The 12,788-nt window shown below is 34.4% G+C and overlaps 1 protein-coding gene across 1 annotated transcript in view; it reads right to left on the bottom strand.

Moving 5' to 3' along the window:
* The window catches only part of Pds5a (PDS5 cohesin associated factor A), a 101,808-nt gene that overhangs the window by 52,013 nt on the left and 37,007 nt on the right, over positions 1-12,788 (bottom strand). The window contains exons 6-11 of the mRNA XM_041671205.1: positions 8,952-9,078; positions 7,644-7,724; positions 4,648-4,788; positions 3,152-3,267; positions 2,368-2,462; positions 1,568-1,713 (exon numbers count right to left, since the gene is read on the bottom strand). Coding sequence (XP_041527139.1) covers positions 1,568-1,713; positions 2,368-2,462; positions 3,152-3,267; positions 4,648-4,788; positions 7,644-7,724; positions 8,952-9,078 — 706 coding nt within the window. The remainder of the gene's footprint in view (positions 1-1,567; positions 1,714-2,367; positions 2,463-3,151; positions 3,268-4,647; positions 4,789-7,643; positions 7,725-8,951; positions 9,079-12,788) is intronic.

The following is a 12,788-nucleotide window of genomic DNA, read 5'->3' as shown; positions in this document are numbered from 1 at the left end:
TTATTCCTGTTCCACCATTTTCCGTAATGGACGTCAAACTAACTGAAGAGACCAAAATCATGAACTAAAAATGTGTCATAAATGATAGAGCAGATCATGCAGTCAGGAAGAGTAATTTATTTACCTCTGTGAAAATATGAGATAAAAATTAGTAAGGGCAGTATTTTTCACAAAGGAAGAAATATCACACTAACCATCTATGCCCTTGATAGGTAATTGCAAGTCAAGGGGAAGAGGAGATTCAGTAATGTGAATTCATTACTTGAAAATTTAGCGCCAAAACCAACACTCAAAAGTTTTAATTACTGTCATCGTTAAATAAATTAGTGTCCTTTCCTTTTTCAACATCTGTCACATGACTATTTTAAAACTAAGAAGATAAAGACAACCTCTGGTAGCGTGTCACAACATACTAGTATACCCTGAAAACACCTAAATTATGCATTCCTAGAAAACAATAGTTCTTCAAAAATGTCAGTCGGACCAGTATACTCTAATTATACTGCAACTGCTGCTAAAACAAGTATGGTTCTTTCTTTACTTATTTCTTTTTTTAAATTTTTGGTTTTTTTAAGACAGGGTATCTCTCTGTAGTCCTGGCAATCCAGGAATTCACTTTGTAGACCAGGCTGGCCTTGAACTCAGAGACGCCCCTGCTTCTGCCTCCAAATTAAAGGCAAGTGCCACATAGTTAAGTCTGGCTCTTAAGATAGACTCATCTCCTCTTTAGTAACTACTGTCATTGTTTAAAACATTACCTTTCCTTATCAGGCCATGTTTCTAACTGCGTTCAATGACAGAAACAGCAAAATAAAGTAATTACAGAACCATTTCTGCTTTTAGCTCAGCAGGCATTGTGCAAACAATATTTTTTCTTAGAAAGTAAGATATTCTTTTAACTGAATTGATTGACAGATTCAGCTAAGTTAAGCAAATATAAGTAAATATACATAACCAATGACTTGCCCTTTGCAAATTGAAATGTGCAGAAAATCAAATTATTTCATTTACCTATTTCTACTTTATACAGAAATGCTATAAGAAAAATCCATACCCTTGAGGCTGAAAAGATGGTTCAGCAGTTAAAAGCACTGGCTGTTCTTCCAGAGGACCAAGGTAAAATTCCCAAAATCTAAATGGAGGCTCACAACTGTCTGTTACTCCAGTATCAGAGGACCCAACACCCTCACATAAACATACATGCAGGCAAAACACCAATGCACATAAACTAAAAATAAATTATTTAAAAAAATCCATGCCATAATAGGAAAAAGATTCAGAACCCACATACTTGCTAATAGAGATAAGCAAAGACTATGCATATGGAGGCAGGCAGATCTCTGCAAGTCTGAGGTCAGCATGTTCTACACAGCAAGTTCCAGGACAGCAGTGAGACCCTGTCTCCAAAAGTAGTATGTGCACTTGAAACATAAAAACTAATAGTTCTACAGATTTAGTGTTATTCTGCTATTCAAAGAAAAGCTGAACTGGTGTTATAATACCAGACATACAGAGCAAACAATTTGAACATGGTAAATGAGGGAAGAGCAAAACTCCCAGATCTTACCCGCTTATCCAGTGTCCTTTCCCTGACAAAGCCAAGTAACTGATCATTTACTAAGGTAAGGTCTCTTTTGGCAGCTGTTATTATAGTAACAATGACATCATGACGAATGGCTTCTTCTGGATCATGTGACCTAACTTTCAAATATTCTATGATTAAAAAGGAACAATTAAGACAATGTTAGTCACATAAATTTTCATGGTTCAGAATGATGATAAAAAAGCCAAAAACTTTAAGCTTTGTCTGTATTAATATTTACAAAATACAAGATAAATTAAAATTTACTATAAGACATCACTAAGTAGCCTTTACTAGACATAAAACTAGGCTTATTACTTCAGAGTACATTTTAAGAAATGGTTTTTTTTTTGTGGAAGGTCAAATGAGAACACACACACACACACACACACACACATATATATATTCCATAACATAAAACACAAAATGACCCTTTAAATTTCTAAACAAATTATAATACAAATAAAATCAAAACAAAAAAAGCAATTAACTAGGTTTTTAATACGTAGCACTATGCTGATAAAAGCTTTTCATTTGCTACTGCCAAATGGGTAGGATTAAATACTTTAAATTAAATAATAAAACATTGCAATCTAAACTAAATAATCCCCTTTTTTCTACACATATTAGGGATATTACTATATTATAATAATGTACATGTGTTCTGTATCTAACTCCAATGCCATAAGGCTTACATTATCTCAACTTATAATTTCTAAAAAAATTCCAAATGATCAATAAATAAATGTTTTTTAAAATTTTATCTTATAAAAAGGAAAGCTTACCCGTAAGGTCCTTTGCTAAATCTGGATGGTTCATCAAACAGTGACTGGCAAATTTCACACTTTCTAATCTCACAGGAACATGAATGTCATTAAAGCTAAATAGAAGATTGTTAAATATTAATGAGGCAAATTATTTTCAAATAAATAATATAAAAGTGTTTATGAACAACAATGGTTACTGATATAAATATAATAATTATTTTCAAATAATATAAAAATATTTATGAACAACAATGGTTACTGATAGCTGATGTATTCTATAGAGAATATAAAAGAACTGAGCATGGTATCCCACACCTTTAATCCCAGCACTAGGAGGAAGAGGCTGGTGGATCTATGAGTTCAAGGACAGAGCCTGGTCTACAGAGTGAGCATAAGACAGCCAGAGCTACATAATAGAGACCCTATATTCAAAAAAAAAGGGGGGGGGGGGGGGAGAAGATGCACAATTCTATAGAAACATTTTTGCAAACAGTAGTGCTTATCATGTTGAAACAAAAACTACCATAAATAATATTCTCCAATTCAGAAAACAGATTTTGATGACCTTAATTACTAAAGGTTGAAATTTTGCTACAAAATAAAAATACTCAGCATACACCCACAGGCTGCACTAAACACACTCAAACATAAAGTGGTACAATGAATATATAAACTGTCCTCATAAATACTTTGCTCCACAATTTATCCTAAAAGCCAACAAATATCAACTAATGTTTTGGTGTATGTATTCTCAATCATATGGACTCTGGGAGCATACAAAATTCTAAGTTATTTCTCTTACCGCCCAAGAAAACACTGCCAAAGAGGCCGATTCTGCGTTGCCAAATCTGAATCTTTAGAGCCAAACAATTTAGCCAGAAGTCGAACCACAGCTAATCGTTCTTCACCATCGTTGCTCTACGAAGAGAAAGACACAATGAAGGGAGCTGCATTTTACTTCTCAAGGAGAAACCATTTTATATTTCAACTATCATGATGAACAATGTGAACTAGCACAAGCTTTTGTTTACTATGAGAAATTTTGTCTGATTCCATGTTAGATTGCGTGTTCTCTTGGCCTGTTTCTATTTTCCAGAGTGCTAATTCATGCCTACTTTTCAACTTATTTACACATTGATTATAGAGATTTTGTACAAATATAAGCACTTTATTAAATCTTTACATTGTCTAAGACTTTAGAAAATTTCACAAAGGACAAAGTAACAAGTAATTCCTACCCTAGTGAGCTTCTTTCATAAAGACTCTTTCTGACAACTGAAACAGCGACATGAATACAGAATACTTAAGGTTTTGATAGACAGTTTTAACAATGATTCTCCACTGACTAAAAAACATGATAAAGAAGAACAATACTACTAAAGAGATTGAAAATTCAAAAATCAAATTAATCACTTTCAGAAAATTTTTGGAGAGTAGGAATAAAAAATATCTACATTTGTGTAAAATGAATGTAAAATGACAATTGTGTTAAGGCTTTAACACAGTAGTAACAAAATGGATTAAAAAAAAAAAACTTTTCTCAAGCAATAAATAAAACAATGCTGAGCAATATCAATGTTTAGTACCTCCAAAATTTACTAGTTAACCACATTAACCTTTTAAGAAAAAATTAACGTCTTAAATGTCAAACAATAGAATCTAAGGAAATCTTGTGAATGACTAATTTACAGATCCATTTATTTCAATCCACGTAATACTTTATAACTACTAAAATAAAACTGCTAAGATGACCTAAAGCACTCATTTTAAGATGTTCCTCAAGTGAACTGCAATGGCCTTCAGGTGTAAAACAGCTTTTTATTGCTGATATACAGTGTGTTGATCTAAGTAAAGTATTATCTCATGAAGATATATGTTGAACTGACAATATCCATTTTAATGAATGAGTGGAACAAAGTTTAAAACATTCTATATTAATAGTTTATCAATTTTTTAAATGTTGCGTTTATTTAGTTTGTGTATAATATAATACTTATTTATTTGGTATATGTATGAGTGTATGGCATATCCCAATATACTGATTTGGCAAAAAATGATTAAATCCATTATTTATAAAATAAATAAAATTAACTTAGTATCTACTTAAATATGGATATTATTTAATATAAAAAAACTGAATATTGTAAATTTCAAAGACAACAATACTTTATCTCTGTCACTGTGTTTATCAATTGATAACAAGTAGACATGCTGCGATGTTGAGAAGATAACTAAGATAAATAGTGAAAAATCTTCAAAATATACATTTTTTTTTCCCCTGTAAAGCCTATAGGGTACCTTCAGTTTGAATTCAAGCTGTGGCATGACAGATAACAATAAATGAGGATCTATAGCGAAAAGTTCCTGAATCAGATCAAATACATGTTCGGACAGATCACTGACTGACGATCTTCCCAGCACCAGGACTTGATTGAAAAACTATAGGAGACATTACAATAAAAAGGGTTAATTTACTTTTAAATTTTTTTCTATAAATATAGGCACAAAGAGAACTATGAGCATTATACATACAACTGAAAGGAACAGCAGATTGCTATTGAATTACTAACATGTAAGAGGATAGACATCTAAACAAGAGACAAACTTCCAAATATTATCAAATCATGAATTAAAATAATGATTACTGTTGTGCTTCAAATAAGGATGACATATCTGAAAATTTAGACAACACGTGTAATTCATTATAGGGACACAATTTAAACTCTAAATTGATTTCAATTTTAAAGAATTCTATTTTTCCTGAGTTGAGTGATAAATATTTTAAGGTAGGCTTTAAGTTTCTGTGTTCTATTGTTTTCTATTTCTAGTGAAAGCCAAATACAATTTGACTTAGATGATAAAAATAAAGGTTGAAGACACAAAAGTCAGTAATTTAAAAATGGTTCAGGAATTAAGAGAATGCACTGCTCTTATAAACGAGCCATGTTTACTTCCCAAAGATCTTTAAGTGTGGCTCATAACTGCCTGTAATTCTAGTTCCAGGTGATGTGATACCATTTTCTGGTCTTCTCCAAAGAAAATTAACTGCACTGTGTGCACCTACCCCCTCACCAGAGATACATGGATACACTAAAGGAATACAGGAAAAAGAATATTTAATATCCAAAGTACTACAACTGTCACAACTGTCACACACATACATACACATAGGAGAATGTTAGTTAATTTTTATAGATTTCATTTGTGTATATATATTCTGAGAATATGACCACAGAGGTCAGAGGGTGCTGAATTCACTGAATTTGGCGTTATATGCAGTTATGAGACATGGATGTTAAGAAGAGAATTTTGGGTCCTCTGTAAGCATTCTTTATCACTGACCCATCATCTCTCCAGCTGGGAACCAGACTTTGAAATGTTAAAAAACGGGTCTATACAAATCAGCATTTCTTTTTCTTGGTTTTTCGAGACAGGGTTTCTCTGTAGCTTTGTAGCCTGTCCTGTACACTAGGATGGCCTCAAACTCAAACAGAGAACTACCTGCCTCTGCCTCCCAAGGGCTGGGACTAAAGGTGTGTGCTACTACTGCCCGGCTAGCATTTGTTTCAGAAATCATAAAGTTACATATATCTTTTTAGATAGCTAAATTATGAGTCATAAAATTTCAATATTTCAATGGAGTCTTTGAAAAGAATAAATACAGTCTTAAAATATACACAAATGGGGTTGGAGAGATGGTTCAGCAGTTAAGAGCACTGGCTGCTCTTCCAGAGGATTCAGGTACTGTTTCCAGCATCCACATGGCATCTCTCAACCATCTGTAACTCTAGTCCTAAGGGAGCTGGCTGTTGCCTTCTTCTGACCCCCATACATGTAGTAAAAACATCTATACATATAAAAGAATATATGTATACACACAAATAAGCATGATATGATACTTATGGAAGTGTATCTTAACTATCGATAGTTATTTCCAATAAGTGAGAACAGGACATTCAAGGCAACCTACCAAAGTCTTAATTTAATAACAGACATAACAATTTAATACAATTTAAATAATCCCTATTTTATTATAAGGAGGTAATTCCACAATAGATAGAACTGCATTCTCAAAGATGACCAGTAAAGGAAAGCATTGATAAAAACCTTTAATACAAGGCAATAAGGAAAATAAGTGTCAATTTATACTCACTTATATTATTAATAAAAAGCTAAATAAATATAGAGCTAGACATAGAATATAATAGATGTACATAAGTAAATTTATAAAAGAATTATTATTTTAAGGTAGTAAAATTTTTTTAAATAAAATTCTACTTTTTGACAAAGAACAAATTACGCTCAATTAATTTTAATTTTTCCTTTACAGAATTAACTTATGCACATGCTTGCGTGTGTATGGGGGGGAAGATGCATGTCAAGATAGGATTTTTCTGTATAGCTCTGGCTATCCATGAATTCAGAACTCACAGAGACCCATTTGCCTCTGTCTCCCAAGTGCTGTCCTTAAAGGCACGTGCCACCACAGTTCAGCTGTCAATGAATTTTTTAAAAACACTGTAAGTCTGGAGACAGTCATTTGTTCCCAAACCTGATGAGCTTAGTTTGATTCCTACAGATTATCCTGTGACCCTCCAGCTCCCCATAACACACACTGTCTTTTAAAATATATATTTGTAAACATCTATTAAAGAAGAAACTATTTTAGAAAGATGACCCAGAAGACATAAAGAGGCAAATGCATACAGATAAAGACAGAGACCCAAAAAGTAGAGACAGGCAGATCTCTGAGGCCAGCCTGATCTACTTAGAAAGTTCCAGGCCAGCCAGAGATATAGAATGAGACCCATTTTTAAAAAAAAGGAAAAAAATTCCAGAAACGAATTTAAAGTTTCACAATTTTGGGAGAATATGGCAAGTGCGAATACAGATGCAGAAGGGGTTAGATTTTAGTTATATCTATCATTGGGCCAGTTTAAAGGCATTTTACATTTATGCTACATGTTTTCCAACTGTGATCATATTTATGTATGTTTTCATATTTTATCTAAATAAAACCATCTTCACAGGCCGGGCGGTGGTGGCGCACACCTTTAATCCCAGCACTCGGGAGGCAGAGGCAGGCGGATCTCTGGGAGTTCGAGGCCAGCCTGGTCTACAAGAGCTAGCTAGTTCCAGGACAGGAACCAACAGCTACGGAGAAACCCTGTCTCGAAAATAAAAATTAAAAAAAAAAAAAACCATCTTCACGAGAAATGTATCTGCATATGATTATAATAAATCCACATAATCCAAGGATCAGAGTTCTGAAATAAATGTATAGAGATACATACATTGGCAATGCATGCTTCAATAGTCTGGACTGTCCTTTTCAACAGGACTTTTGCAAGGTCGAAAGACTGTTTATTTAAGTTCTGAAAAACAAATCATGCAAAGTTACAAATGAATTGATGAAATAATATCATTTGAACAATTATGTATTTAAATTTACCAAAATATGAAAACAGTTACATGAATTCCATTCAAGGTTTTACACAAAAGGTGCCAGCCAAATGAACTCAACAAAACAAACTCTAAATATATATGACAGGCTGCCAAAAATCCAACCTATAGAAAGTTTTACTAAACTAAAACCAACATGAACTCACTAAACACATTATCCTAAATGCATGCTCCCTCCCCATCCCCAAATACTAAATATTTCATTGTTTAATCAGTTATATTTGAAGAAGTCCTGAGGGTGTCATTCAGTTATATTGTAGACCGATCACCAAAGATTCAAATTCCTAAACCACAACAAGGAAAGGCTGGGAAGGGCCTTGATCAACCTTCTTTTGAAACAGGGCCTAACTATGTAACACTGGCTAGCCTGGAACTACTACACAGATCAAGCTGGCCTCAGAGATCTGTCTGCCAAGCGACTGTAGTAAAGGTGTGAGCCATCACACCCAGATCACCTATTTCTGAAATGATGACTACTTGTTTCCTTAAGTACCAATGTATTATAACAAATAAAGGATCTAAGAAAGATGGTAGCCATGGCATATATTTAAATGTTAAAAATTTATCGAAAAGCCGGGCAGTGGTGGCGCACGCCTTTAATTCCAGCACTCGGGAGGCAGAGGCAAGCGGATCTCTGGGAATTCGAGGCCAGCCTGGTCTACAAAAGCTAGTTCCAGGACAGGAACCAAAGCTACAGAGAAACCCTGTCTCAAAAAAAAAAAATAAAAAAAAAAAAATGTTTCAAAAAACACCTGTTAACATCTCTCTCATCTTACACCTCTCAAAAAGAAGCTAAAACCACATTTCTGGGGCCTGTCGTTGAGAGCAGTGGCATCTCTTACAGAAGATAGGAATTTGATTCCCAGCACCCGCTTAGTGCCTCACAACTGTCTGTAACTCCAGGCACTCTTCAGGCCTCTGTGAACACTGCGCACAGATAGTGCACAAATATACAAGCAGGAAAAAAAAAAGCCCATACACATTTTTAAAAAAGCGAATAAAAACTATTAAATATTTTAGACATTGTAGACTGATTCTAGCGTCAGAATAGGAATTCTTATATAAAATCGTAAAAGGAAAAGGCTAATAGCTGATTTCTTTAGGTAAACTGATCTTTAGTATCTTGATACTATACAGACCTTGTGTGCGGGGATGAGGTTGATAAGAATAGAATCCAGTAACTCTTGAGTAACTCCATCACCTTCCATGATGATAGAACTCATCAAGTCTAACATGTGCATTTGTACCTTCTTATTGTGGCTATTGCTAAAAAGAAGGGAAAATAATTAAGGCATCTAGAAAGACAAAGTTCACTATGGTCTGTTTTCTTTCATATACTTGTTTATTTACTGGTGACAAGGTCTTGCTCTGTAACCCAGGTTGACCTCAAACTTAGGTTGCACCTCCTTACCCTAAGTGCCACTATGCCAATAAAAATTTTCAGTTTAAAGCAATTACCTTAGGACCTAGGGGCAAAGGTCTTTAATCCTATACATTCAGGAGAGTAAGAAGGGTAAATCATAGCTTAAAGCCAGCTGAACAAATAAGCAAGATTCTCTCTAGGGAGAGAACAAAGTTGAGAAATAGAGCTCAGTGGTAGAGTACTTGCTAAATGCACATGAAGCCCTAGATTCAACCACATTACAACACGAACAATCTCAGGTGTTAAAGGATTTCTACTTCTCCCACTACCCAGCAACGGTCTACTTTGATAATTGAATCATATTATAAAGTACTCTAAACAAACATCACCTTAATTTCTAATTAAGTATTTTCTACAAGTCACTTACCTATATACACATACATACAATAAAGAAATCCCTTTAAAATGTATAATCTATGGAATGATAGAACCACATATTATAGTATAAATACAGAAGTTTGAAACAAAATTGAAAGACTGGATTATCTAAGTGATTAAAATTTTTCTTGAAGCAACAACTTTTTTTTTTTTTTTTTTTTTGGTTTTCTTGAGACAGGGTTTCTCTGTGGTTTTGGAGCCTGTCCTGGAACTAGCTCTTGTAGACCAGGCTGGTCTCGAACTCACAGAGATCCGCCTGCCTCTGCCTCCCGAGTGCTAGAATTAAAGGCGTGCGCCACCACCGCCCGACGCAACAACTATTTTTAAAGAATTGACCCATCTAGCATTTAATGAAGGAAAACATGTAAGCTTTTTTTTTTTTTTTTTTTTTGGTTTTTCGAGACAGGGCTTCTCTGTGGTTTTGGAGCCTGTCCTGGAACTAGCTCTTGTAGCTTTTAAAAGTTGGGGGCGGGGGGGGGGGGGGGGGAGATTGCCACAATTTCTACAATGTTTAAAAAGACAGTCCTTTCATGTGTACTCTCCAAAATATCTTACACACTTTACAAAATGCCAACTATGAAGGACTACTGAGGCACAGTTCTCAGTATGTTTTGTGTGTGGCAGTGGAATGACTTGAAGAATATAGATATTCAGCTTGATGCAAAAAAACAACACACACAAATCTTAAGTGCTTAGTCCTCAGATCCATGTATCAAGAGAGGGAAAGAAAAAATACAAGGAAGACAGATAAAAGACTTTAAAAAATTATTCATGGTCAATATTACCTAAGCAAAAATTATTCATGGTCAAGCTTAGTGATGCACACCTTTAACCCCAATACTTGGGAGACAGAAACACTTGTGAATTCAAGGCCAGCCAGGGCTACATAAGGAGTTCTAGGCCAGTCAGGGTCTACACAATGAGATCCTGTCTCAAAAACAAATTATTTTAATAATTTCACCAATCCAAGTCAGTAAACTTAAGACTTTACTTGAATCTGGATGTAGTAACAAGATTATGTTTTGTCTTTTATCCAAAACAACTAAAAACAGAGAAAAATACAGAAACAACAGAGTTCTGATATTGGGATTCATTCACACACTGATGAAAAAAAAACTAAAAACAAAAAACCAGTATCACATTCTGGGTAGGCTAACAGGCTAGCCCAGGGAAGACAGCCCTTATGTTAGGTTCTCTCCGCGGAGTGCGTACAGAATAAAGTTTGCAGAGCTGCATAGCAGTAAACAAAAAATTATTCAGGAATCAAACTTAAAGATTCAAGTGCTTAATGATCATCACACACAGGTGAGATGTTCCTTAAATCTGGAAATAATCTTTGAACGTCCTATGAGAGTTTGGAAGAGTAATCAAAAGAAGATAAGCCCAGAATCTAGAAACTCGAGGAGCCAAGTACAAAACCCAAATCAAATCAAAGCAGAAGAAAAGTTCTAAAATATATTGTAACAAATTTCCTGAAATGAATTAACAAAGGCTTCAATGCAGCTCGAGTAGATTTTGTAGACGGTATAGGGGGAACAAATCAATAATTTCACAAGTATTGGAGATAGTAATCATAAATTTCAAAAGTAAAGTCTATGAAATGTTGTTACAATGCAAAGTTAGAAGTTGTTCTTTTTAAGTTATTTTAGTGTGTCTATTGTAGATACTCATAGTGTACAAATACCCATTTGAACACATGTTAAAGACAAGCAACAAGCACTTTACCAACTGAGTAATCTCCACAGATTGTTCCTCTGTGTCACATTACAATGATGTTCCATTCATGAAGTCCATATGAACAATCTAATCTGGGTTTGACTATACATCTAGCTTAGCTAATAAGTCCGAAGCTACTAAAGGATTAGCAAAAATTCTAGTATTGAAGAGCTTGCCTTTCTTGATAATTCTGAAGCCTATTCAGTGTATAAAGATACTGACATGTGATTTTATTATTGCATTACTTCAATCTACTGCTTAGGTGCCCAGTTACAAAAACTACAGACTCCACAGAGAACCCAAACCAGACAAACTGCCAAGCAGAATCATGGGCAAAATAATGGTGGCTTCTCATACAATCAAGTTCCTAGTAGGCTTTGTTATATAGAAGACGGTAAATAGCATAAAAGTTTGTCACTTATTCCAATGGTTTGCTGGAAGTAAAATGACACAGGAAGCTCTTATGATCTAAATGTTTTAGCTAGTACACTAATCAAATCTGTTTACTTTAAGTTAATATAAAACCTTCACTATACTAAAGGAGAAAGAAAAAATTTCTAGAAATTCACATGCAACCCAACAGTCACATACTGAAAGGTTAAGTCTTTTGGATACAATGAATCAATAAAATGAAATTCAACTGCTTTTTATCCTAACTGCCATTTCTTAATGTGGCAGAGAATTTAAAACTGACACAAGATATGTATGCATATAATATAATACTTTAAGACACATCTCAGATATTAGGTATGAACAAATAATAAAAGTGCTAGACAAAAAAAAAAAAAGCTGGGCGGTGGTGATGCACACCTTTAATTCCAGTATTTGACAGGCAGATAGGTCTATGAGTTCAAGGCCAGAGTGAGTTCCAGGACTGGCTCCATAGCTACTGGGAACCCCTGTCTTAAAAACAAAACAAGAAATCCAACCCCTCTCACCACCTCCAAAAGAAACCCACAAAAAAACTAGACTGAATCAGTTTGGATTTTCCTGACCAGGAAGTATACTGATTCTTTTTTTTTTTTCTTGTTAGTTTCTCCATTCTATGAAAAGCTGATTCAAGCAACATATATGACTTTCAAGAGTCAGAGCTACAGTTCAGTTGTAGAGCATTTGCCTAGTATCTACCAAGTTTGAGGCACTAGATTTCATCCCAAAACTTTCATAAAATACATGTTACATACATACTCATATTATCTTCATCCAAAAAGAAAACATTATCAAAGTTAGTAAGTGAACGAACTAATTAATCTCTTCTGTTCCACATCACTGAAGCACAAAATACCTAGTACTTCACTGTTTAATGTCTCATGCCATTTACACTATGATGCCATTGCTTCTATGGCTAAGTTTCTTCAAAACAAGGTGTTTTCAACCTCCTTCAAAGTTGTTGTTCGGGGAGGCCCAAGAGCGCCCCCACATCCCATAACACAGACCATTTCTATTGCTTCTGATTGCC

The sequence above is a fragment of the Microtus oregoni genome, unplaced genomic scaffold, assembly GCF_018167655.1.
Source record: "Microtus oregoni isolate MIOR12 unplaced genomic scaffold, Mior012 000021F_ref0000039, whole genome shotgun sequence".
Classification (NCBI taxonomy): domain Eukaryota; kingdom Metazoa; phylum Chordata; class Mammalia; order Rodentia; family Cricetidae; genus Microtus; species Microtus oregoni.
Note: the sequence above shows the minus strand (reverse complement) of the source record. Positions and strands in the feature narration are given on the sequence as shown.